The 27,571-nt window shown below is 38.3% G+C and overlaps 1 protein-coding gene across 1 annotated transcript in view; it reads right to left on the bottom strand.

The window, feature by feature from the left end:
• Positions 1–636: 636 nt before the first annotated feature.
• CPZ (carboxypeptidase Z) overlaps positions 637–27,571 on the bottom strand; it is a 32,731-nt gene continuing 5,796 nt past the window's right edge. Inside the window, exons 2-11 of the mRNA XM_032186773.1 lie at positions 22,007–22,030; positions 20,377–20,751; positions 19,386–19,598; positions 17,088–17,284; positions 15,888–16,049; positions 10,699–10,857; positions 7,486–7,621; positions 6,282–6,421; positions 3,175–3,274; positions 637–1,317 (exon numbers count right to left, since the gene is read on the bottom strand). Of these exons, the coding sequence (XP_032042664.1) occupies positions 971–1,317; positions 3,175–3,274; positions 6,282–6,421; positions 7,486–7,621; positions 10,699–10,857; positions 15,888–16,049; positions 17,088–17,284; positions 19,386–19,598; positions 20,377–20,751; positions 22,007–22,030 (1,853 nt within the window). The 3' untranslated portion in view covers positions 637–970. The remainder of the gene's footprint in view (positions 1,318–3,174; positions 3,275–6,281; positions 6,422–7,485; positions 7,622–10,698; positions 10,858–15,887; positions 16,050–17,087; positions 17,285–19,385; positions 19,599–20,376; positions 20,752–22,006; positions 22,031–27,571) is intronic.

Genomic DNA, 27,571 nt, shown 5'->3' with positions numbered 1-27,571 from the left:
GATGTTAACATCTTTAGCAAACTGTGTCACATTTGAACCTAAATTCCTCTCATATTATCTCATGTATTTTTCTATGTCATAAGTTGTGCACATTTCCAGCAGTAAATATGTATTTCAGTATTTTGCATTGTTTAAGAACTTTAAAACCTTCAAATTATATTAATATTTATATTTCATAAAGATTGGATATTCACACTGCTTGGAACAGAATCTACTTTCCAAACATTTTTCTTGATTTTGCCTAGTGATGCAAAAGAGTTCAAGAGAGGAATAAAAAGTATTTATCACTTTTGTTACTTATGACTTCAAAGCATAATTTCTAAAAGAGCACTTGGGAAAATATGGTATTATTTAATGATTTTTCATTGTTTCTTACCTGTCTGTGAGTACCCCATGCTACTGAACATGTTACTTATTTGGACAAAGATTTATTTCCATACTCTTAATGATTTCTTTTACTGCTCCCAATCAACATTAATATCACATGGTGGACTTCAGAAATCATTGTGAGCTCTATCAGAAGAGTTAATGAACTGAATTTAATGTGCTAAAATAACATAAAAAGAGAAGAGTTTTCTGAATGCTTCTGAAAGTTGATTTTAGTATACAGTCATTAATGTGTTAAGGCATGTACAAAAATACATTAAAGGATCAGGAATATATTCCTGCAGGTACTTAGAACTTAATAAATAATGAATGCAATGATTAACTACATGGGCAGAAGTACAGGACATTCCTATGAAAAAGGCTATATACAACCCAGCCTTTGGATGAGTGTGCACCATTGTTTTTAATATATAAAAACACTTGAACAGACTCAGTTGTATGTGAAGAGAAAACAAAAGTAAGAGGGCTTGAATTAACATTGTATTTTCACATGAAACATTTAGATATTGCCAAGAGCAATCAGGGTGCCTGGAGCCAGGTGGAAGGACAGCAGAACAAGGTGAGCAGAGCACAATGGCACCATTCAATGCTGTTTAAGCAGCCAGAGAGGTTTGTGCAGGTCTAGAGAGCTGAAATAGGACCACCACCACGGCTTCTCCCTGGGCTGTGGTGACCCTCCCTGAGTCCCAGGCTGGGCATGAGGATCGAACAGTTCCAGTGGGTCGTATTGGTCGTGCATGTCCTCCATGGGCCGGCGGAGAAGCTTGTTAGGCCAAACCTCAACAGGTCGCAAGACAAAGTCAACTCTCCCAGCCCGTTTCATCTTGGTGGGAAGGGTGACCCTCTTCATCACCCTGCTGTATCCCGCAGCTTGGGCACTGATTATGTATGTTCCTGGAGGCAAGAGTCGCCAGTAGTCACCATCGGCAGCTTTGGAAAGGCAAATTCACAAGAAGACAGTTTAGTTGGTCTTTCTTTCTGTATAGATGCATACTCATGTATACATGCATCCAAGGACAACACAAACATTTAGGGGATAGGTGTTTAAAAGAGTCTTAGAATCAGGTCAACTCAAACTTTGAAAAAGACTCAGCCTGTGAAAATCTGACCATAGGAGCTAAAGGAGTAAAACTCGCGTACAAACTTTCTGCAACTGCTCTGCCTGTATAAAAAGGAAGTGAAGCTTTCCTTCTTACTGCTTTCCCAGGGGCACAAGGAATAACTCCAAAGAAATCAAATGAATGAAAAACTACGTGAAACTTAAGAAGGTGAAAGCAGAATCCAAGCTGTAATATATATATATATATATATATATATATATATAGCATGTCTAAAGAGCTAAGAAATCCCTTTTTTTATTATATTACATTCTATTACTTTGCAGACATTATAGCACATAAGACTGTGGAGTCAAAGCTGCAGCTGGTATAAATTTCCATTAGTGTAAAATGGGTGTAAATTTCCTCCAGCTGAAGGTTAGAGCCTGCAGGCAAAAAGCAAGGAGTTTTAAAACACATATTTATTCTCCATTTTATATTTCCTTTATTTTGAATGTTAATTTTCTTAACTTAGTTAATGTTGTATTAATGTTTTTTTTTTTGTTTGTTTGTTTGTTTTTTCCATCTTGGAACTTCTCAGTCTTTTTTGACACTGAAGTTAAAAGACATTTTAATCATATGACATTCTTAACCCCACCTAACACAAGAACAAATTCTCCTTTTTCCTTCAATGTAAACACATGTTTTATTCAATTCTTAATTCTTTAAATGTCGATTGCCATGGACAATGTCCAATGGAAAGCCATTGTCTCGGAAGAAGTTTGAAAGAGACCCTAATTCATGCCAGAGTCTCCCACCATCCTCAAAAATCTGCATCATCTCCAGTATTGTATCCCCTCTAATGTTAAGTTTAAAAAAAAAAAAAAAAAAAAAAAAAAAAAAAAAAAAAAAGCTGGAAAGCATCCACTACATTATAAGTTATTCTGGCTTTCCAAATTGATTCAACAACTACCATTAGAGTAAAATGTTACCATTCACGTCTTCTGTTTTGTGCTCCTATGGCCTACCATATTCTCACTAAAGTCAGTAATAAAATGGGAGCATTGGTTCTAGTGAGAGCTCAGAACTTTGCAGCTGCACATGGCTCAATACATGTTTTTCAGCTGGTGACAGTGACCATAATTCAACATTCTAGCTGGCCTTTTGGTTGGTTGGTTTTTGGTTTTGATATAAATATTGTTCACAAATTGCATATATTTATCGTTGTTTTTTTTTTTTTTTTTTTTTTTTTTAATGTTTGTTTGTTTGTTTTCATGAACAAAAGAGGTTGCTTGCCCTTCAATCACTGCAGTCATTCCAGTTGTTAAAATCAGTGTTTTACACCTCAAGTTCACAATATTTCTACTAAGTAATTTTATCTGCTCTGTGAGTACAAGATGGACAGAGTAGACTTTTCCCCCCAGAAGGGCTATTGATCTATTCCCCCAAGCATGAAATATGTATGTCAAGGTGGATTTCGGAATTTTTCTAATACATGTGGTCTTTGATGGCTGGCCAACAGCTTCAGGTGTTTTTTTTTTTAACTGCAAGGACTGAGTCATCCCAGAGACATCACAGGTTTAACAACCAGTTTGATGTCTTCTCTCCTACTTTTCTAGGAATAAACCCACAGATGAGCCCTGAATTCTCCATTAAGGTGAAATTTCCATCAGATATGACAAGACTTTGTGGGTTCACTTCTCAACACTTTCACTCTGCAGCAGGAAAAAGCTGGAACAAAAAATATTACCTGTGGTGACATCATGCTGGATGCCCCTGACTGAAATGCGAGCATTTTTAATTGGATTTCCAAATTTATCAGACACAATTCCTTTTATTCCCCGATGAACCTGGCAAGGCAAAGCAAAGCAAAGTTAGATGGGAGCCATTTGTTATATTACTACCTCCTAATATTCTACAAGAAAACCATGTAGAGAGAAAAATCTTTCAAGAGATTTGGTGCAAGAGATTTGGAACCTACAGAGGTTCTTGGGTGCTAACATCCCTTCAGATCACATTCTCTGTTTTGGGCACTACATAGTAGCCGTAACATCTCGGAGGTAACTGAGGAAAATAGCTAACTTAATGAGTGCTTTCTTGGGCTAGGTATGTGGTCTTGCATTGCATTGAGGGTCCTTTTGCACAAATCAGTAGTATCTCATTCTTCTGTACCTAATACATCACCTAACTAACAGTAACAGAACAGTAACAATACCTAAAGACTGTTTCTAATTGCCTGCCATAGATCCAGAACCAGAAAGAAATGAAAAGTCTGTAAAAACAATCTGATGCACACAGTGAAAAGGTATCATTGGTGCTATGAGCAGAGTCAAATCAGGATGAAGTAAATGGCCATTTTTGAGTACATGGCCATTTACTCAAAGTGCAGCATTAAAACTTGTGTGAAATAAATCAAAATCATGCATAATTATTAGCTTTCAGACAATACTATACTTACATACAATCCTTAATGCCATATTTTAAATCACTTTCAATAAACATTTATGAATGCAAATCGATATATAACAATATAGTTATGAATCTGTTCATATTCTTATTTAATATCAGTGAATATGAATAGTTCAGAGAAATCTTTAGCTACTCATCAACTCCATGTTGCCTACACATCACTACACGTCAAAATGTCATGATGGCAATATGTACATGTATAATATCCTTTTTCTCTTGTCTACATGCACAAAACTCAGTTGCTTGAGCCAATGAGAAATGTGTTTGGTGACAAACTAAAGAGCAATGTGAATTCTGTCAAACAAAGAGGTGCACAAACAGCTCATTCTATTTGAAGCTCAACAAAACAAAACCAGAAAAACAAATCAAAACAAAACACTAGAATACTTAAAGATTTTTTTTCAGCTTTCCAAAATGAAAATATTTTATCTTGGAAGTTTTATATGAACTTTTTAAATGAAAAGTAATTCCATTTCAGTTTTTCCCATGAACTACTAAGGTTTTTTTTCTCTTCCTCTTATTTTGACTTCTCCATTTCCTTTGTCGCAGAAGAATGCAAAAGAAGAACAAAGAATGAAAACAATGGGAAAAAAATGGTGGAAAATACAGATGTTTAAAAGTAAGCAGTAAAATATCTAACTTTACAGTAATTCTTAATATAAAGCTTTAAAATTATTCAGTATGGTCCAATAACGTCAGGTTTTTATTCAAGGTGAGACTGTGTTGTCATTGCTCTTGTTAAATAGCTATTCTGTATTGAGTGGAGCTATTCATTGGAGGATTTAGGAACAACTCAGTCTAAGGACTTCAAAACTGTCCCTTAAGAACTATTATGATGAAGCACTGCAAATTGCTTTTCAGCATTGCACTTGAGGATTTATCATATGGATAGTGGGTATATCTGGTCAGAAGAGTCATCTCAGAGACAAATTTAATTTACAGTGTAGACATACTCAAAGTAGTATGACCTCATCCAACTTCAATAATAATTTCACAATTAGAACATGAGGGGATAAAAATGACAAAACTGAAATTTCTTTAATGTTGTTGATTTGTTTTGCTTTAAATACACTATTTTTGTTTTTGTCTCAAACCTGCGCCACATAAGTTTGGGAGATTGTTTTGGTACCACTAGCAATAGGGAGAAGAGATCAGCGTTTATGAAAATGAATACTACTTCTGCGTGTTAAGCCAAGTAGATTTGTACACACACCAAGCAGCCTGGTATATATCAGAATAAGAAAAGTTTGAATTGGTTATGGCAGACTTAATCCTTATCGGGAGTAATTCAGTCATCCTTATCTACAAAGTTGTTTTGCTTACTGTCCTGCATTTACTCAAAAAGCTTTTCCAGCACAGACTTCTCCAGTATCTCACACTATAAAAATCTTTACATCTTGAAGACTTCAAGTGCAATATATATGGATTTAACCCAGCTCCATTTGGATTCTCTAAAACTCATTTTCATCAGACAGCTGTAAAATGAAATGAGTTTGGTGGTCTGTACTGTAGACTTTATTGAATGATGATACTTACCACAAGTAGCAAGAGGTTGCTTAGAAAGGCCATAAAAACACTCCTAACAATTTTAAATTACTGCATACTCTATCAAAATAAGGCATGGCAGAAAGCTAATCTACTAATGGCTGAGAGAAAGATGAGCAACTTCTACTTCTGTGTTCACTTACTTATTGTCAGTGAGGTATTTGCTTTTGCTGAGCTCAAACTTATTATTAAAATAATATTACTATAAAATAGGTTGGTTTAATGCTTACAGGCATACAGTTGTCTCTTTAGAAGATAAGACCTCCAATCATTTTAAATATCAAGAAATTGAGGTGGAAAGTGAGTAAACAACATTTCTAGTAAGATAACTATAACCTCCCCATTGCAACCAAATCTTCATCTCCTGCTCTTGTACAGTGGGTTTAAGTCCAGGAACATGGAAAATGAAAATGGAAAAATTCCCAGAGGCTTTCTGGAAAGTATCTCTTGGTTTACTCTCCAAGAGAAAGGATGATTTTTAATTTTCTGAATATACGGTTTTTTTCTTAGCATTCAATTTCAGACAGTTGATTTGTAATATTGCACAAACTATTTACAAACAATTTCCTTTTGAATTGTTTCTAAATCATTTACAAGTTTCTAAGTCCTTTACAAGTCCTAAGCTCAATCATTCCTGCAAGACAACAAAAACATTATCTGTGTGTCCTGTCAGACAAGCAGAGGCCCCAGAGCTGCAGGTGAAATGTGATGACTGATTCAGTGCTATCTCAGTGATAACTAACAGGTGAAACAGCAAAGAAAGGAATATCAACAAAAACAAAAAGATTTTATTCCAAAGAAGAAAATTCATAAGCACTAAGGTCTGCAAAAGCAGAGCCATACCATCTCCATATAGTTCAGAAGGGCGTCTCTGTTTTCATGCCAGATTGTAAACAGTTCTTCTTCCAAAGGAAACTTTTCGCATCCTACCTCCACAGTAACTTCAAAGCAATTTGTATGAAGGTAATTAAAATCTGCCATACCTACAGGTTTAAAAAGAAAGAGATCATGGAAAACCCATTTAAACCCTAAATGGAATTTTGCTGTTGCATTTAGTTCAATGTAATGGCCAATGCATATAAATTATTCTACAAATTCAGAATATTACTTGTTTCAACTGTGAATTAACTAATGACTGTGACACTTCTTTCAGGTGAAAAAGCATCATTTTAAGTTATTATTCACCTGACCAAGAAACAGCAATAGAAAGATAACGATTGGCTAATCACAGTAATTGGATAATCAGCTGTATCAGAGGTGATTGCCAAAGGTCACAAGCAGAGAGATGACCTTTTGCCACTAGTACGTTCAAAACTGTTTCTACACAAAAGACATTGGATATAATTTTCAGAAGAATGTAAGCCTAAGATATTTAAACCTGATTGTCTCTCATGCCCCAAAGCTTCCTAAATGCCCAGTTTCAAGAGAATAATTTGGGGAGCTGCTTGAGTCTAACTGGAAAATATGATTGAAACACTTCTGAAATTTTTATGAACATTAGTAGTTCATCCATGAAATCCTGAATAAAACCAAATACTATTATTAAGGAAATCAAATTAGCAACTTAAGCACAAATTAATGGGATGTTAATCTTTCTTGGGTTTTATACTTAAAAATAAATAAATAAATATATTTGAACAACTTGAAAAAAAAAAAAAAAACAACAAAAAACACAACTTGCACGAAGCAGAATGCAAGTCTGAAAGACGGAATCAAACTCAGGCTGCTAAGGAATGATAGCAATGCATTAAGTATTTAAACTTCTCTGATTTTAAAACTAGAAGAATCTTGTATATGCAATAATGTATTTGACCATTGGATAGCATAACTTCTATAAGATCTTATCAGGGCTGAATAAGTCTCTTGGTGTCTGAATATAACTGCTACCAACATACATTTGCTACTTAAATCCCTAACAGGTTACTTTTTGCAAGTATTTGACCTAAAATAAATTGATATGAATAAAATTATCCTGCCAAACCCTTGTGTCTCAGAAAGGTCATATAGAGGTTTTACCTCACTTGATATGATGGTAAAGTGGTTTTACCTCCAGTGAAGCTGTACCACTCAGCACCATTTATAATACCTCCTCGTTTTACAAAATTTCCACCACAGCGAAATTCTGATCTGTCTGAGATGACTGGATGTGCATCTGCATAGGCTTTTGCCAGCATTTTAAACATCTGTAACAGAAGAGGTTGAAATACATTTGGTTTTGAAACAGTAAATATGTTAGCCTTCAGTCACTGATGTTGCTGCCAGTATGTCTTGCTGTTGTGAGCCCAGACAATGAGCCACCCTGTGTCCCTGAGGCTGATGAAGGGGGAGAACCTCTGTGCAAGGATATTCCACCAGGAAGGTTTCACATGCCTTATTCTCCAAGGTGCTTCTTTGTAATCCAATGTATTTAGCCAGAAATAACACTGAATACTTCTTGATTTTGTGATACTTGGCTGCAGTGTATCTGGAGCAGAAGTAGAGGGCTTGTTTTGTTGTACTTAAAGTCATGGGTTTCAAAGCCAAAATTAGCTCTCCCATTATGTCCTAGCTGTTGGGTTTTCAGAAACACCTACACCAGCCTCAGCCCCACCAGATCTTTGCGTTAGCTGCTGGTGTTTAAAATAGACGGCGTTGATTTGCTTTGCACTTATCTCTATCGCAGGACAACCTGCCAGTTTGATCTCAATGACAGTCACTTTTTTGTGAGGCAGAAGCCATCCCCCAAAAAGTGAAGGATAGGATGTGGTGATGGTGGATGTCACCACTGATTTCCTAAGAGTGTTAATAATGATGAAGAGCAGATGAGTCACGACCCAGAAAGGAAAACTGATGGGTACATGAAGTGAAGACAGAAGCAAGAGCAGTGATATGAGGAAACCATATCTTTGGATCTGTTTTGTGCCATTTTATTACAAATGTGTTTGTTACAAATTTGAACAGAAATGATCTCCTTTTTTATTTTATTCAAATCTCAACTACAAAACCTATCACTCCAGATTTCAATATTAAAATGACAGCAATTGTCAGGTGCTACTAGATCAGCTCAGCATCATAGGTTTCATTGCATATTTCTTAAGATAACATGTGCCTTAAGATAACATGTGCAAGCTGTTGGGTGGCTAAAATCCTATTTTTGCAAGTGGCTTAAGATTTTATGCTTGAAAATGTATGGAGACCAAAATGACTATACATATAATTTTGGTGTAATATTGAGGAATGATTCAATAATCACAAAGTTGGACCAATTATGGGATCAGGTAGCTAACTAAGAAAAGGTGGAAACAGTGTTATGTAAGTGTAAAGACAGTTTTCCTTTTTTTTTTTTTTTTTTTTTTTTTTTTTTTTTTTCTATTTGCTCTTTCCCCTGATGAACAGACACATTATGACTTCAAAAAACTCAAATGTTTAGGCATTACATAGATGAACGCAAAGGAGAAAACAGAGGAATCCTTGTGACTTTGAAAGTGTGATGTTCATTTGATAAAATGTGTACATATTGTTATGTTGCCTAGCACTCTGACTCCACTGACGCTCACAATTTGTTTTTTGGGGGACAGAGGGAAGGAAGTGTTTCCATTTGCCAAGGGTAGTGAGGTTGAATTTGTGTGTATCTTTCTGCCCCCATGAACAAAACTTCAATGTAATTTTTTGTGTAACACAAAGCAACAAAAGCCTGCTAGAAAATTCCATCTCCACAAATGCCAAAAAAAAATTTGAAAGTTCTGTATTAGGAGGTGAACCAGATGCAGGAATGTGAGAGGAAGGACATGGAACAGTTTTGAGACTCTGTGGTCCCAGCAGTTACCAGACCAGGCTGTGATAAAGCTTAAAGAGGCTTGAAATCTGCTGCTGCTAAGAAGATCCCCATGCTACCACATATTCATCAAGAGAGACCACCACAGTGGAGGTGGCAGCATCCAGGAGCCTTTGCAAGCTGGGCAATCTGGTTTGAATGTACCTTGAAGAATTTGACTTTTGAATTTCTGGCCATTATCTGCATTGCAGCATTTCACCCTGGGCTGCAGCCAAGGGTACAAACTTTCCTTTTTTCCCCTTGCATTGTGAATTTTGCAGATCAGCACACAGAACAAGGATTACAGCTAATATATGGCAGTTAAGACAAACTGCAATATTTCAGGATGCCAATTCCCCAGCAGCAGATGATGATGATAATGTTACTTAAATACAGGTCCTTTCACAGGAAAACATTTTGTAACTTTCTAGACAAATGTTAAAGCGATACTGGTAGTGTTGTTAAGGTTCCTATGCTGACTCCCTTGAAAAGTTGGTTTTAATTGGGGAAACTCCCAGCCCTCCCCTGTATGTTTTAAATTTCAAAATTTGCGCTACTTTCTAGGATTTTCAGCTACTCACTAGTCAGTAGATATTGTACAGCTCAGAACAAATGAATTGACACAGAAAATGTTTAATAGTGACAAATATTTAAATATTGAATAAATGCTGGTGAGGACTGTTACTTTAGGAGAGCTTCAACCCAGAGACGTGCTCAAAGAAACGGATACTTCAAATCAAAGATCAATTTCTGATGATTTTCAACTGCTTTTCACTATATAAGTAACCACTTTCCCTTAAGAGGTCAGGGACAATTTTAACATACGCTAGAAATCTAAAAAGCTGGCTGTTCTCCTAGTGGACATGTCAGCAATGAATACTAGATTGAGGAAATCAAAGTGAAATAGGAAAGGTGGCAAAAAATTTCACAGAAGATTAACACTAAATCCCAACTGGGGAACCTGAGAGAGGAAAACCGTTGCTGTTCATCTGACCTGGAATAAATATTACAAGGCTGCCACCATATGGCAGCCAGCCTTTTTATTTCTACAGATTTCATCAGAAAATGTGAATTCTGATGAGGTTTGTTTCTTCTCTCCTGGAATCAGTGGTAAAAATAGCTGAACCTTCATACTTTAAATAGTAAAATCCTGACTTTTCCTAAACTATGCCTTGTGAAATCATGTTTGGCCTCACAAAAAATGGGTAAATCTTTACCAATCAAGCTGGTAACATATATTTTAAAGCTAATGAAGTAACTGTATAAATCATATTATACATATGCATATATACATACATATAAATATATAAACATATGTTTTATTTTATATTTAATACATACATAACTATATACATATGTATAAACTCTAAATAAATCTAAGCTGTTTGTTACTTGTTAGAAGAAAATACTCCTACAGTTCCACATATGAAAACTATATCATATACCTACCCTACAAAACAATCTTACCTTCTCATCAGGTGTAGGGGAGAACTCTTTTTCTTCCAGGGGGTGCCTTGAATAGTCATAAGGATAGGTAACAACCAGCTCACCCCCATGGAGGCTGGCAGAGAGCACAAAGGGGATAGACCTCAACCACTTCATGACTGCCTTAGTCTCAGGTGCTACCTGAAATCCAGGAAAAAAAAAAAAAAAAAAGTGTGACTGAACATTCAGCTCTGAAGGAAGTTGGTCCTGAGCAGGATGAAGCCCAGTGGAGAAGGTAGTATATCAGAAAGGGAAAAGATGTGACTCTTCAGCTCTTCCATCCCAAAAGTTAATGGGGGAAGAGCAGCAGTTTGCTCCAGAGAACAGATGAGACATTCTGTTCCTAACTCCCCAATAACCAGAGGCAATCACTGTGGAAAAGCTGAGAAAAGACATAGAAATTTTGATGGGAAAATAACTTTTTTATTACAGAGACATTTTCAGCAGTTCAAAATGATGACAGACTTATGTTAGACCTGAAAATTCCTGGTGGTGTACCATTATTTGCAAGCCAAACCCCTTTTCTAATTTTGTTTCTGAATCAGCAGGATTGACATTGGATGGATAAAACAGGGTGTGGAGATTTGCAATGCTCAGCACTTTTTGGAAAAACATTTAACATCCTTTGGTCCAGGTTTATCAGCAAATAAATGAAAACTAATGGATATCAAGCACAGCAACAATTGCACTTTACTCGCAGAGAACTGCTGCAAATAGGTCACAAAATTTGTGGGAACGGGACCCCGGGGGCACTGGGGCTCCCACCTGCCCATCCTGCCTGCTTCCTAGGTGGGGTTTCCCGGACCTGCTCCGGAGTCAGATCATTCTTAGGGGTAACAGTGTCATCTGGTGGCCAGCCCCTGCAAGCCCGCAGGCCAGCGCCTTTGGAGGAGGTGAAGCTCTTTTCTTTGCCACTTGGGAAGATAGCAGGGAAAAAGCACGTTGCCAATCCAGACTCTGCTTTGCACAAGTGCTGACAGGCAAGTTTGAATAAGTAAATAAATAAACGAGCAAGGTTTGTTATGGTGGATTTACTCCAGAGTTTCTATAGGGCTGCTAGCAATGCACATCACCCTTTGCTTTTATTCAAGATTTCATTAGGAAATCTGTCAGACAGCATCCTGGCATGGCTAATAACTAGAGTCGGTGAAGCAAGTGCCTCTAAAGTTTGTGCCATATACTCCAAACAACAACAGGCCTGGAAAAGTAAGCAAACAAAACCTAAAGAGCTAAAGATTAGGGCTACAACAGCAGCAATTTCTGTTTTCTTTGTATCAGTCCCTCTTCTGCTCCACAGGCAGATCACAGCTTTGGGAATGCAATGGGTAACACACAAACTTAGGAGAAGAGCAGAAACACCACTGTGAAGCAATGGTTCACTGCAGACATATTACAGCTCCCTGTATGAGTCCAAAAGCAAAGGATCTCAGGGACAAGTCATATCTAAATGCGGTTTTACATATATCAGTATAATTATAGCCACAGTAGGAAATCACACCTTTCTATAGCCTTTTAATTTATTCAGCCACTTGTAACTCCATGCTCATCTGCATGTGATTTCAGTGCATTAGCTGTGCTATTTGACAAGGCTATACCTTGTATTGGAAGTAGGAACTTGTATAGGAACTTGAGGTACACTGCTCAAAGTGAATCATTAAGAAATGAGTAGCTCATGGTCAGCATATGTACACAAGCCAGGTTATACCACTTGTCCTCAGGCAAATCAGACCAGATCCATTTTATCTATCAACCTCATGGAAGCCTCTGAATCTGTGTCACAACCGTTTCAACCTCGGTACTATAAAGACTTGGACTCGATGGTCTTGAGGTCTCTTCCAACCTAGAAATTCTGTGATTCTGTGAAGAGGCAACCTAAACTTGAGATGCGCTGTAACCACTAACTGAGGAACACAGAGAATTGGGTTGGGCTCATAACAACTACATTCTTCATTTCAGAACCCTAAAACTAAGGCATTTTGTATAATTGTGAAGATTAGACAGAGTTTCCATGAAGGGCATAACCTGAAAAAACATTTTGAAAAGTCAGATAAAAGGCACTCCAACAGAAAACGGTAATCCTCTGCACTTTTTGAAGTCCTGCACACCTGCTGGAACAATCAGATGTGGGAGAAGGACACAGCCCACCAGGCTTCATGACAATGAACTTGACAGTGTCTCAAAAATGCTACTTGCTGATCTAAGTATTGCACAGTGCCTTGAGCTAGTCCAATAATGATCTTTGTCATGAGGGAATATAGGACTAAACATGCCACTCCCACCTGAACCCTGAAAGCACTGTGCTCATCCTTTGAGTTCATCTCTTCTGAAGAACAGAAGATCCCAGCTGGCTTGTGAGGGGTTGCAAGCAGCACTCACTGCCTTCCCTGTGGGTTCTGCATGGGGGCTTGTGGGGTGGCTGAGAGCTGTCTCTGTGCCCATGTTCTCCCAGCCCCACAACACCAGGGATCTCCCAGAGGCTGCTGCCCCAAAATCTCAGTGGCTCCCTGTACCACCTGCAGCAGCCTGGCCAGAGAGGGCATGCTTGAAGCCAGAAACAGACCTGCTTTCAGTGCTGTCAGATCTCAGTAAGATTTTTTAAGCTGTTTCTGCAATTCAGTGGGCAAGGGTGAAATAAAAAGTTTGACTCAAAAAGTTCCAACATTCATTGCCTCCCCCTGATTAGCCAACTTGCTTGCTAGGTACCTGCGTAAGCTGCGAGACACTGCTGTGTCACAAAGCAAACGTCTTGTTGAAGCAAATGTTGTGGAAAAACAGTAATCTCAATGCCACTATTTTTATCCTAATAGCATTTCAGTGACTTTGTGTACCATGATTAAAGCTTTGAAATGTGCACATCCTTTTTTGTCTTGGTTCAGATCCATCAGATGATGTCAGATACTATCTGTGTCACTCTGGCCTTTGACAATTCATAAACTTTTATTTTACTGTGGTTTCTGTGTTTGTTTTTCTTTTTCTCTCTCTCTCTCTCTCTTTTTTTTTTTTTTTCTTTTTTTTTTTTTTCACCAGGGTTCTTGCTTCTCAGTCAGAGGAGATCAGTCTTAAGGTATTCATCTCACAAGAACAATTTGGAACACAATTAGAAAATAGCTAAATTATTTGGGCACGAGTACAGTGAATGGTCACTACCCTTTTTAAACCTGAATCTCACTTATGCCGATTATAGTGCAATTAGTTACTGTCTCCATGACTTTCAAAGATTTCTTTTCTCCCTTTTATAAACAACCAGACTCAGTTTTCTAAACACTATTCCAGCCTCCACTGGCACAAACCTCCAAATCCCAAGTGAAACCAATTTAACTGAACTCATCTCAAATGAAACCTGAAGTCTCTCAGTCCTAACTCTCAGACCACTTATTACAATAATTCATAATAGCAGGGAACAAAGCACTGTACAACAAGGATTATGGGGAGGTCAGACCTCTCCTGACTTTATGGGATTGGCTGGGACCTCACTCTCCATTTTCTGATCTTTATACAATGCCCTGCAATACACAGATAATTACTTTAATAAGGCAGGTAATAAACACTATTAAGTAAATGAAAGCTGAGAGCCTGGTGTTGAAATGCACAATCTAATGCTTTTGTATGCACAAAGCCAACTTGTGTAAGAGACATGGGTTTGTCTGCCTGAAACTGAAGCTGCTTAAGTGAGAGCTTCTTACATTCGTCATCTAACATGGTCCTGAACACCTCCAGAGATGAGGCATCCACATCCTCTCTGGGCAGCCTGTGTCAGTGCCTCACCAACCTCTGAGTGAAAAACTCAGAGTAAAGAAGAGAGAGGTCAGAGCTATAAAATCCAGAGAGTTATGGGGACTCTGGGCTGCACAAAATGTGACAAGCTCACAGCTTGCACTGGGTACAAAGAGAGGTAAAGGAAACCGTTATCTCTTCTTGGTAGTTCTTGGGCCTTCAACCCTGCAACGCTGGTTGCAGTGAGAAAGCCTATGTCTGGAGGGAACTCTCCATCCCTTCCTTCATACCTCAAAGTCTGCTGCCCAGCCACTACATCCAAACGTAAAGGGCAGAAGCAGACTTCTTGGACACCTCTATGGAAAAGCAAATGCATTTTCAATTAATTTTTCAGGTGTGCTAGGCACGTCTGTATCCTGTCTGCACATACCTCAGGGGAGACTACAGCCCATGAAAGAGCTCCCAGGAGACTGGCACTCTCATTACTGAATCTGCAAAGGGCCATTCAAAGAAGGGACTTAGTCTGGTAAGATGTTACAGACACAGTTTAACTCATCATCTATATCTTTATGCATAGGCATAAAGGTAGTACTTGATGGCTGAGCCACACAAATATTGACAAGAACTGAAGTTAGTGGCAGCAAGTTCATAGAACTGTAGAATCACAGAATCCTTAAGGTTGGAAAAGACCTCCAAGATCATCTGGTTCAACCATCCCCCTACCACCAATGTAATATGGGGTTTAGAACAGCCCTTATATGAGATCACCTGCATCACACTAGAAAGTTGCAGTATGGTCTCTCAAATCTGCTAGTACTGAATACAGCTACTGAAATAGTTTTTCCCTATAGGAACCCTGGACATCATGCAACGTAAAGCTTAGTGATGGTAAGAATGAGGTCCTGCAGTGCTGCCTCCATCCTGCTCCCTGAGATTGGAGGTGGCAATGACTCTTCCTTCCAAAAACATTGCGACCCATCTAGATTTTTCCATTGCCCTAGCTGTTTATTGTCATTTGTAACCACTGTTTTTGTGGAAATCTCATGCCACATGACTTCACATGAAGCCTTTTTATGGTTTCCAAGGCAGAAAGCACTATTGCATCAAACCTGTGCAGAATTTAATGGAATGAGGTCCAAGTCCCCAAAAAAGGCCTTTCAACATAGTGCTGAAATCATTAACATTGAATCATTACACACTTCTGACCTCTCCTGTTATTGTTCTTAATTTAAAATAGCAGAATCCAAATTATCAACAAATTTTCCCAGTGATTTGTGACACTTGCCTCTTTGGCCAGATGTATACCTTTTTTTTTCATGTCAATTCCTAGTCTGTTCAGTTTAGTCCTACATATAAAATTTTATTACCAGAGAATAACTTCAGACAGAAAAATCTCAAGATCTTAATTTCTGAACTGTTCTGTAATAAATGTGATTTATAAAATTTGTAATTCATACCTTACCCCACCAATAGGATTGTGGAATGGGGATGTGGTCTAGGCGTGCTCCACGAATTCCAGCTCTTCTGTAAGCCTCTGATGTCAGATCAGGGAAATTTCTGTTCAGGTCCAAGTTCTGAGCTGTCTGTCGGCCAATGACCCATCCATTGTAACCAGCTCCCTAATTTGGAATACAGAAACAAGTTCAGTATAACTTCTCATCTCAAAATGTCACTTTGTGGAAAAAGGAAGTGTTTAAAATGTCATTTTATAATCAGAAAGTATTAAAAGACATAAGAGACAAGTCAGAAATGTCTATACAATTAAAAAATAAACAAACAAACAGCAACAACAACAGAAAAAAAATAATAAATAAATAAATAAATAAATAAATAAATAACACAAAAAAACATACTTATTACTCATTTTTATTTCCATGATTATTCTTACTAGCATACAGGAATCATTTCACTCACCAGTGATTTGACTCATGAGAGGAACACAGCGGTTTCTTACTCAACTCAGAGCAGCATGCAGAGTGGGTTAGAAGAGAAGAAAAATAAAAATAAAAATAATAATAATAAAAAATTACAGCTCTCACTCCAAGAAAAGATCAGGCAGAATGTAAAACCCCAAATATCATTCTAATAGAGCTCACTGCACAAGAAGCTCAGAAAAAGGACCTATTTTCATGTTAATGATGTTAATGATAGAAGTGAGGTGAAAAGAATGGCAGATATATAATAAAAGTGCTTCTTTTGTATGTCTCCTTCAGACACCAGCTGATCTCTGAAAACTGCCATCCTTATGAAAGCTAGATAGTACAGAAAATATTCCCATTTTATTACACCTGCTTTTCTACAAGAGGAATAATATCTATTCCACAGTATTAAATTACATTTCCTTGCAAATTAATTTAAAAGTCATTAAAGTGAGTCAGTGGGCATTATGTTCTAGAGCTGATAACAGAGAGTGCTAAATGTGTGAAAAAGTAGCAGTCATTCCCACGTCAATGCATGCAGGGAGCAGGAATGACAAACATAGCTCTGGTTGATTTCTAGGTTTGTTCACGTTGTCTTCAGAGACCAACCTACTGCCAAAGCAGCCTGGGAGCCTAGCTGCCTCCCATACATGACACTTCACTCCCAGTTTGTCTTTTCCAAAGGGGAATTTTAGAAACAGGAAACACTGAACTTTTTCTTTATAAAAAGTCTTTTACCTCTTCTGCAGCCAGTTCATATCCGTCTGGATTGAGTGAAGGCAGGAGATGAATTCTGGTGTTATTAATCAAGGTCTGAATGCGAGGATTCCCAAGAAGATATTCTGAACATAGATACTGTGCAAGGTATATCAGCAGCTCTTTCCCCACGACTTCATTTCCATGCATATTGCCAATGTACTTAAATTCTGGCTTGACTGTGGAATATAAAGTACTGAGATGCTTTATTTTGATTATGCCTGGATGGCTTCCAAAAGCAGAGTAACACAGACAGATTACTGATGAAAGTTTTATTTACACTAATTTAATGCATACACTGCTGTAAACAGTATACCAATTCCAGATGAATTTCACTCCATTACAAGTCAGTTCAGCAACAATTTGAACAGCTTTCTGGATGTGCGGAAAAAAATAAAAAATAAAAAATATCCATATCTTCAGAATCCCAAACTTTAAGTGGTAATCATTGCTCTAAGCTTTTGCTGGACTCATCGTTAATTGTGAGGAGAAAATGCTGCAAACAGAAATGTCAAGCTGGTTGGGAAGGAACAAAATACACCCCTGGCACTCTCACTTACCTTGGGCAGCTTCAATGCCTTGTATTGTCACACATCCTAGAAATGACCTGCAGATCTGTAATATATTATCCATGTATTTGGAACAGAAATTAGGTCATGCATAAAAAAGTGGCTTTTAGGCTAAATAGACTTGGAATAAGACTATTAGAAACATAGCCTCATGATTCCCTGCAGTTATTCTCTCAGTTTCCATCCTTCCTTAGAGACTAATGGAAAGTGGAAAATAAATGCCCTTTGGAGACACCCTTTCTTGTCTAGCCCTTCATCTTCATCTCTGATTCTGGCCACCCTCCCGCACTAGACCCAGGAGGGGAGCTGGCACAAAGCTATTATGCCAGCTAACTTAGTCTTGCAAAATCTCAGCTGTCCTGAGCAGCATGAAGCAATAGATTTAGAAGGAAATGTTAGGTAATGTGTTAAACTACCATCTTTTATCATGCTATATCACAGTTTTAATTTAAAAGCCTGGTTCACAGGCTTTGTGTTATCCTGGCAAATGGAGTATCAACTAGAAAAGACACCTGAAACTTCTATTCTTTACACAAGAGAGGAAGGACAATGGGCCAGGAGGTAGGAGTTTAGATCTTTGCTCTGTTAAAGACATCTGGGATCTTGGTCAGAATATATCTACACTATGTAAGTCAGCATGGGAGAGAGTAAAGAGAGCTAACACCAGGCTCAGTTGCCCTCTCTGCCTCCCCAGTGGCATAGTGTACAGAGGATACAAAAGCTTTACCTCAGGTAATAAGCCTGAAATATATTAAGTCAGATGTAGTTCCATTCTGCTACACTGCTGAGGCTACTTTGATACTGGAGCTAGTTTGATGAGAAGGAACCAGAGACTATTGCCATATAGCAGTGGCCGCAGTAGTCTACCCAGATTTAATCGGATTCTGTATTTGAGCTGGGATCTGTTAACTGGAAAATAACATCTAATACCCCCTAAGAAAAAGATCTACATTTTTGAAAGATTATATATGTTTTAAAATCTGATCTCTGCTGTCTCAGTGATGAATCTACAAAATCAGAGAATGAGATTATTCCTCTCTATACTGACAGGTATAACACTGACCAGAAGCTCTGTCCAGAGGATTGTTTTCTGTGCTGAATTGCCTTTTCCTTTATGTATGTATGTATGTATGTATGTATGTATGCATGTATGTATGTATTTATTTATTTATTTTTATTTCAACATTCTATTGTACCTGAGGCTTTCTTGCAAGTTCTAAGGTTGGTTTTTTTTTTTTTTTTTTTTTTTTTAGGATGTGAAGGGTTACATTTAGACTAGAAACAGGCATGAGTTTCAGGAAGTATGTAGGGTTTGATGGAATGACCAAAAGGTGACTGGGGAAGTGGTAAATGATGGAGAGGGCAGGTCAGCAGCCAAAAGATCTCCAAGCTTCTTCATAAGCTGGGCACAAATAAATAATAGTCACACCACTGCACCCACATATATGATCACATATCTGTGGGTGATCAAGGAATGTCAACCCTGGTCATAAAGTTAGTTTATAAAGTTAGGACATTGCAACTGTGCAGTAATTGCTGCAATGACTCATCAGCCATCACTATAATTCGGGAACACAATGGATGACAAATATTTTTGAGTCAACCTTTTTTACAGTTTAAGTGATATCCTGTTCAAAGAACCTGTTTTCACTCAGAGTGATAATATCCTGGATTTCCCTCAAGCAATGCAATCAACATTGATATAACTCACGTAGTTCATGATGTCCAGGCTTGGTTGAAAACTCAATCACAAAAAGGTCCTTTCCTTCAAAACTGCGACCTATGCTGTAAGTTGTTGCAATGTGGGAGCATCTAGAAGCAGTCTTCTTCAATGTGCTCACCATTTGGGCATACGAATGGTGTTTAAACTGAATAAATGTTGCTGGCAAGTCTGAAGGCAAATCTTCTTCAATTTCTACTTCTCCTGAAAAGAGAAATTGTAAATCAGTGTTTAAAAACAAAGGATTTTATGAATGCCTATACTTTTCCACAAAATGTCTTTTTCAGTAGTAGAATTTTAGAAAATACATCTGCAGTCAAAATCTTAAATCTATGTAGTTCATCCTACACTGTTTATTTTGGCATATTTTGCTTGCTTTCAAAAAAAAAAAAAAAAAAAAAATACAAAAAACATACTAATGCATATGTACACTGACACATATTTTGCACAATCTCTGGTTATAATTTGTTCTTTGGCATGCTTAGCACATTTTAGTGACAAATGTACAGATTTTTTCCTTTGAATCTGGTGGATCAAATTCATTTCTGATGTGATTCAAAATGTCTTGAGTTATTTGGATCTTCTTCATCTAAACAAAAGTCTGTACAATCACCAATGAGATAATTTTAATGAGCTTGTCAAGTAGTCATGAATTTATGAGTGCATTAAAGGTTCAGTTTTTAAACAAAGTATTTCAAATATATAGACAGCTGTCAAAACTGCTGTCACAGAGGGCAGGATTTATCTAAATGCAAAGCAGCAGTCCAGACATCTAGTGCTGATCTGTCAATCTTTGTATATGAGAGAGAAATTGATGGTTCTTGAGCACAATTTATTTAATTGTTTAAAATAAGTGGCACAAAATGAATCACAACTTACAGGTGTTTATAAAGATGACAGTCTCAGAGGTTTTGTGCTGTAGCCATGTCAACCTCAGTGAGATGATGTAAGATGTGTCAGCAGAGCTTCCCTGCTTCCTTACCTCGCAGCTTTGCCAGTGGGTCAAAACATCCTTCCTCTTCCCCAGCAAAAAAGCGATCACAGTCTAAGAAGTAGGGCCAAGCCATGTCTATTGCATCAAAAGCTGGGAGGCAATTTTTTTTCAGGTTTTCACAGACATGCCTGCAGGGCTTTATAACTTTGTCCTTTTCGCACTGTGGGGCCAGCACCGAGCACCCCAGGAGCCTCAGATCTGGATTGCATTCTCCCTGCAGCAAGTTGTGCAGAACACTTATGAGAATGTACTCAGAGCTGTACTCAATCACTTCTCGAGACTTCTGATCCAGGAAATTAGGATACATCGTTTGAGTATAGGCAACATCAGTACAAGAACTTAAAGAGATGTCCACGCATTTTGCTATGAAAAGGAGGTAAACATATGAAAAATGACTTGCTTCAACAACACTAAATAGGTAAATGACAAAATAACAACATATTTAATGAGCTTTTAAAGTCATTATTATTCACAGGTAGACTGGAGGCAGTTTGCAATTCACTCAAATGAATTTGACGTTTAACACCACTTGTACAAAAAATGATGGAAAATATGCTTAGTCTGGAGATTGATTGTGAACAATTTGATGCAAGTAGATGTCATTCAGAATTAAAATGGCATCTGATAATTTGCTGGGGCATCAGGGTTGTCTGATCAATAACCACAGCTCTTAAGATAAGATTTATTTGGATAATTCAATACCTAATCACCACTGAAAGGACAAATCCTTGGCCAGAAAACACTGGAGTACCTGGCCCATATGGGATTCAATTTAACAAGTAGATTGGAAAACAGCAAAATTAACAAAGTCTGGTTTCCAAATAAAAGGTTGTCTTATATTCAATCAAATCTTATCATATTTAAATTAAGAGTACATAATGAGTTTATAAAATATTTGAAAATCCATATAAGAAAAAAATCCCTTTTGGTGGTGTTAATTTTCTGGTGTCCAATAAGGTGAAAACTCAGATTTCTGGAAAAAAAAAAAAAAAAGTGTGTTTATGATATCAGTCTCTCCCCTGTTCTTACCTTTGAGTATGGATTCACTAATAACTTGTGAGATCACATAGACTTTTTCTTTAGTGGTGAAGGCATTAGTAAGATATCTCTCTTCTTTGCTTAGCCACATCAAATCTGTGAGTTGAAAATCTCTGAAACTTCAGCCCCTCTGTGAAGTTTGATTGACATTGCCCAAAGCATTCAAAAGTCATTCTGGGTATTGACTCAGACATGCAACCCCATAAATGTGTTTACATTTATATTCTCATAAATCTAATATACTTTAAGAAATCAGGTTAAGGGGTGTTAAGAAGCAAAAATGCTCTTAATATTTACAGCCAACTCAGAGGTAAAAAGGAAGTAATAGATGTCTGATAAAATTACTGGATATTACAGTAGTGGGTCTGTGTTTCAGCTTCCTTCTCTTGCTAATGTCTCTGGCTTGTAACAAATGATACCACTGTCATAACAGCTAAATCCTCCCCAGTGTGAGAGAGATCATCTCTCTTGGAACTAGAACTACTATATTATCAACATCAGAAATCTTGTCAGAAAATAATGAAAAAAATACTTAAGGTTTTGAGATTTTCCAAGGAGAAAAAGAAAAGTCACATCATACCTTTCTGTACAGTTTGGCATTGACCTGCAAATAAAAAAAAAAAAAAAAGCATTATGGGACAGCAGCATCCATGGTACCTTATGTTAGGAGTTGCCCAGTCTCACTGGGGCTGCTGCAACTTCACATACACACAGACATACACACAAACACATATATGATCCCCCAGTAGCTAGGCTCAGTCTACCCAGTAGCAGGCCCCTGGATCCACTGGTGAACTGGTTGGCTCAAGCATTGACACTCACGTTGGTCTCACTGGTTGCTGGCTCAGACCTAGGGCCTCACTGCCAAGACCCAGGCTCCATGGTCTCCTCTCTAGCTAGCTTGGACCTCCAGGTCCCTCAGTTGCCAACTTTGAGACCCTCCAGTGTCCCCAGGATAACAGTTATTCACATACCTCTTGTCCTGTTTTCCTGCTAATCCAGCTTGATGTTTACTAGTAATTATACACACTGACACAAAACTGGTCCACACTCTGGTCCCTCCAATTGCTGCACATCCAGGCACAGGAGGCACTCTGACCTGCGGTCCCAGGCATGCTGCTGGCAAGAGGAGCCCCATTCAACCACAACCATGCAGAAAAGAGGACCCTCATCCAGGCAAAGACTTGGAAATGTAGTTTAATAAGAAGACAGGACATACTGCAGTGATCAGGCACAGAGCACGGTCACACAAGCTCACTGACCAGCTGGTCTTTGGCTCAATTTAAAAAAAGAAGGACTCGATAATATATATATATAAAGTGTAGTTGTATAAGAAATGTGGCCTATGTTTGAAATAAGCATTGTGCTGTGCAACCCTGACATTTCTAGACATATTTAAAAACTATAAGTTATGTGCCTAGCAAATTTCACTCATGGAAATTCAAGAACATGGTTTAGTCCAAAAGACCACAGGAGTCCACTTGTACATATCAAGATGCTTCACATATTTTTGCCTAAAAAATCCATTGGTCCCACATAATGTTGTGTGTGTAAATTTCTCGTAAAGAAATAAAGCCTCTGTTGGATGTGAGGGGACATATTTCTTCCCCATACTACTTCATTCTCTCTCTAGCAACTGCATTTTATAATCCATTTAATAACATCTTGAAACTAATTATTTGCTTTCCCAACTACTCTCACAGGAAAGCTTTTCCAAAAGCTCACTCATCTAATTGCTAGAAATTGCCTTTTAATTTCCTGCCTAAAAGTATTCATGGCCAGTTCATATCCATGTGTTGTTGTGCCAGCATTGTCCTTCAGCCTAAATAGCTCTCTGCAATCCCTGGTGCATGCTGTCTCCACGTGTTTATGGAGAGCAGTTAGATCCCTTTAGCCTTCTATTTACTAGGTCACATAAACCAAGCTCTTCTGACTTTAAGGAACTTGATTTGATGACCCAGGAGAGTCTTTTTTTGCTCATGTAGCCAACAATTCTATATTACCCTTCTCTGATTCTGGCAACAAAAGAAAATACTGTTACTAAAGTTGTTTTCATCAGTGCCTCATAGGAGCTAAGCCATTATGTTTAAGCTTTTTAAACATTGAAGGGCCTTGTGATGTATTGGGGAATCTGGCTACGTTGCTTTTTCTTCTAACTCTCACTGAGAGTACAGGCATCTAGCTCTTTGCTCAGTGAATTGAACATTTGTCCTCACAAGACATTTTTTATTTTTAAAAAATATTTTCTTTTTTTCCTACTAAAGAAAGTTTAAACTTCTCCTCCCAGCATATTTGTTTAAATGTAATAATCTGCATTATGTGTTGCTAATCAGTTGATCGTTCTTTAGCCAAAATAGAATCATTATAATGAGAATAAAATTAAAACCTGGAATTTTATCTTGGAGGCAGACATTTAATTGGAAATGAGTCTAGTTCTATATTATGAATTGTCATTGATCCACATTATCTCATAAAAGAAATGAAGGATCAGACCTATCAGAAGCAACCTATCTCCAACACCAGCAAGTTCTGATAATCAGCAATCTGGAAAAAAAAAGTTATAGCCAAAAAAAGTCATTTCCTGGACTGTTTCATTATGCTAATAGCAATAAACAATACCTGGTTCTTTAACAGTGCCTTCTGTCATAGAATTTGAGTATGTTTCCCTTACTTTGGAATGATCCTTCAGTGAGTTACCTACTAAGGTCAAGGCATTTGTAAAACAGCCTCAGCTCATCCAGATCTTGTATGTAGTGTTACACCTGGGGATAATCAAAGGAGATAATTTTGTGCAGTGTTAGTTGGGAAGGAGAAAGGAGTGATCACTTAGTGTGAGCTCCAGCTATTCTCAATGCTTATAAAATTGAATGTCACTTCCTCGTGGAATCTGGTTAGTTTATATCCTAATGTCATCACACCTAAAGCTACTCACGGGGCCTTGGACACAAGTCTGGAGTCAGCCAAATGTTCCACAAAGGAAAAAATTTGGTGTGGATGGGATCAGCTGGAGTTCAGCCAGGTCCCAGTAAGAAGAGTTATGCTACCTCTGGTTATAGCCAGAGTCATTAGCAATTAACACCCTTCATTACATTGAAGGGTAGCTAAGAAAAAGACTGTATTGTTGCTACCCTTATGTTAGACTGGAAGGTTGTGTGCTGTGAGTGCAGTTCTTCATCCGTTCATTTGGGGAGTATGAATGGTCTTTCTACATGCCCTCATGTTTTCTCACAGATAAGAGCCATTTCCCCTTTGCCATGTCTGTGACCCACTACAAATATCCTTTTTGTTTGTCTCACTGACATACAATGATCAAATAATGAAACTGAGGCATCCACAGTTTTCCATACCACTTGTTGTGCAGGAGTGCTATACTCATCAGTTAGTTTGACACGTTGCACAAACCTATTTTCAATGGTGTCCCAGTATTCTGCTTATTCAGCTGGAGCAGAAAGGTATTCTGGCAACAAGCTGGAACAAGCAGAGTGAACCAAAGGGAAAATGCAGCAGGCAGGGTCTGGGCATGGTGCTGCTGCTTCCCCCTGCTCTGGCTCTCCAGCAGCAGTCTGACTGCTTTTAGCAGATGCTTCTTTCTGCCCAGCTGGCCAGAAGGAAAAGTGCTGGGAAGCAATGGATAGCTGTAGGGAGACGTGAAACTTTGCTAAGTCATATCCTGTAGCTGGGTTCACGAGAGGTCTGGATCACTTTGTGAGCAGGAAAATAAGTTAATACAGGAGAGACAGACAGCTCTTGTTCCAGATTTTCTGCTGCTTAGTTTCTATACTTTGTAGTTTTTATCATATTTATTAGGAGAGGCAATCTATAAAGTAATATGGCTATTACCCATTAGGAAAGACACTGCTTTAAGATGATAGATTTATTTTGCAGGTGAGAAAAACAAATCCACATAAACAGATACTTTTCCTGTGGCAACTGAAGTTGTTCATCTCAGGATGTGATAAGCAGGGGCAACCTTTCAATAAAGGATAAAGCTTTTTAGGATAAACCTATGTTTAGATTCTGTGTTTTCAGCTACTTTTTGGCCTGAGATGTTTCTCACAAACTTGGAGCTACTGAGCCTCACTGACTGACTAGCAGTAAAACTGACACCTTCTTCCTAGGTCCTAAACTTAGATTAAGCCCCACGTATTTTCAGCATACCATGCCATTTTCTCACTGTCTGCCTCTGCCAAAGATGTCTATGCAACTTCTGCCATCTCAGAAGCCAGCTCTGCCCAGCCTTCTCTCTACCACAACCCCACACAGGCTGCCATATAATCTAAACATCAGCCACATCTCTGTCATGTAAACACCCATGAGTGAAACAGCTTGAGCTTCCAGGTTATCAGGAGTTAATATACATACAAGCAAGAAAGAAAAGGTCTGGCACAAAGCAAGCCTTAAATGTGTATGTGTGCTGATGTGGTGTTTGGACATTTCCTATGTTTTCTAATGCCAATGCTTGCATATGTTTGGGAGGGTGTGGCTCTGTGAGGGCCAAAGATAATTCTCCAGTGCCTGTACTTATATAAATAAGTGTGGATGCACGTAGCTGGGCCAGAGCCTCCCCGCGTATTTCTCAGAGGCCAGCCCCAGAGCTGCAGCTGCATACTCTCCTCCTGGAGCCCTGCATCCATGGGCTCTAGGTCCCTGGGCATAGAAATGACAAATCCCCATCCCTACTTGTCACAGCTTGCTTCAGCAAAGACAGCTAGGAGAGTTCAGCCTCCCCCTTTCTCTTTTTCATAAGAAGAACAACAAGCAATGATATACAAAGAATTTCTCAGGCCTCTGGATTAACTTGGCAGGCTTCAGCTGCTGTTTCTTGTGTGCTTGAAAGAGCCTAAAGCTCTTCCATTTTTTGAGCATAGGCTTCTCTGGGCTCAGAGGAAGACAGTGCTACCTCCTCTCATAGTCCCATTTGTGGGCAGGTTGCTACAGAGAGACCTTTTTCTTCCTGACCTAGAACAGTCTGTTCAATTTTTTATGTTTACTTTTCTACTTTAGCTTTTCCACCAGAGGTACAAAAACCCTTTCAGTAGCACAGCTTCTATTTAAGATTATGGACAAAGTCACTTACTGAAGAGGAGAAAAGCCATTTCAAGCTTTCTGAGCCTTCTCTATAATATACGCTTCTGGTTTTAATTTGCAAAAGCAAGCCTGAAAATCTACAATGCAGCACATACGTATTTTACTGCCAAGTTTACATTTTTTCCCCTTGATGATTCAGCACGGAAAGCAGAAAGCTGCTGTGATTAACCCTAACCCAGACAATAGAGCTCAGCTACTACTTTCAGTGCCATGTCTTGGCTGTTTGCCTTTTCAAGAGCAATGCCAACAGGAGACTCATGTGCTTAAGGATATGGAATAAGCCCAAGGGTCAATCTTAAATTCAAAGTATCTAAATCATTCAGTAAGGCTTACACAATTGCATTGTTATGACTGACAGATTGAACAAGATTAGATGATTTATCTTGTACAGACCAGTAACCCCCTACCACGTTGCTGGTTTTCTAACGTTATTTTAAAGTGGAAGACATATGTATTCATTTTAGCCTGTTTATAGTCAAAGCCCCTGCTTTTCCAAACAAAATGTTTCAATTTCTAATCATGTTAGTATTGCTGTCTCTGTGGTTCTACATGGTTCATGGAGTCCCTCTATGTTGTAACACTAAAGAGGCCAAACTTACTACCAGCTGCAAGGTGTGAACACCGAGGGGCTGCATCATTTTGTAAAAGTTTGCAACAGCACCTGCAAACAGCAAAATACAGATGGCCTCCAGAGCTCACTCCTGGCTAAGGCACATATGCAAGGGCAGAAGTGGACAAGATCCCCAGCCACAAAAAAGGATTTCCAGCAAAATTGGAGGAGATAGAATAATAAAGCAGACCATGTGATTAACTTATTTTTCTGGATACATCAGAGCCTTTGTGAGAAGAGGACTATATTCCTGATATTAATCTTCTACTCTGGTAATTACTGTAACTGCCCCAGGAGAGTGATGCTTCTGCAAATGGACAGTAAGTGGTTTGCAAGATCCCAACACGTGGGTGGTAATACAAGCCTCTTTTCAACCCTGTTCCCTCACACGAAGAGGCCTGAAAGCACCTGAAAGAGATTAATGCCTAATCTGCCTTCACTTTGCAG

The sequence above is a fragment of the Aythya fuligula genome, chromosome 4, assembly GCF_009819795.1.
Source record: "Aythya fuligula isolate bAytFul2 chromosome 4, bAytFul2.pri, whole genome shotgun sequence".
Classification (NCBI taxonomy): Eukaryota; Metazoa; Chordata; class Aves; order Anseriformes; family Anatidae; genus Aythya; species Aythya fuligula.
Note: the sequence above shows the minus strand (reverse complement) of the source record. Positions and strands in the feature narration are given on the sequence as shown.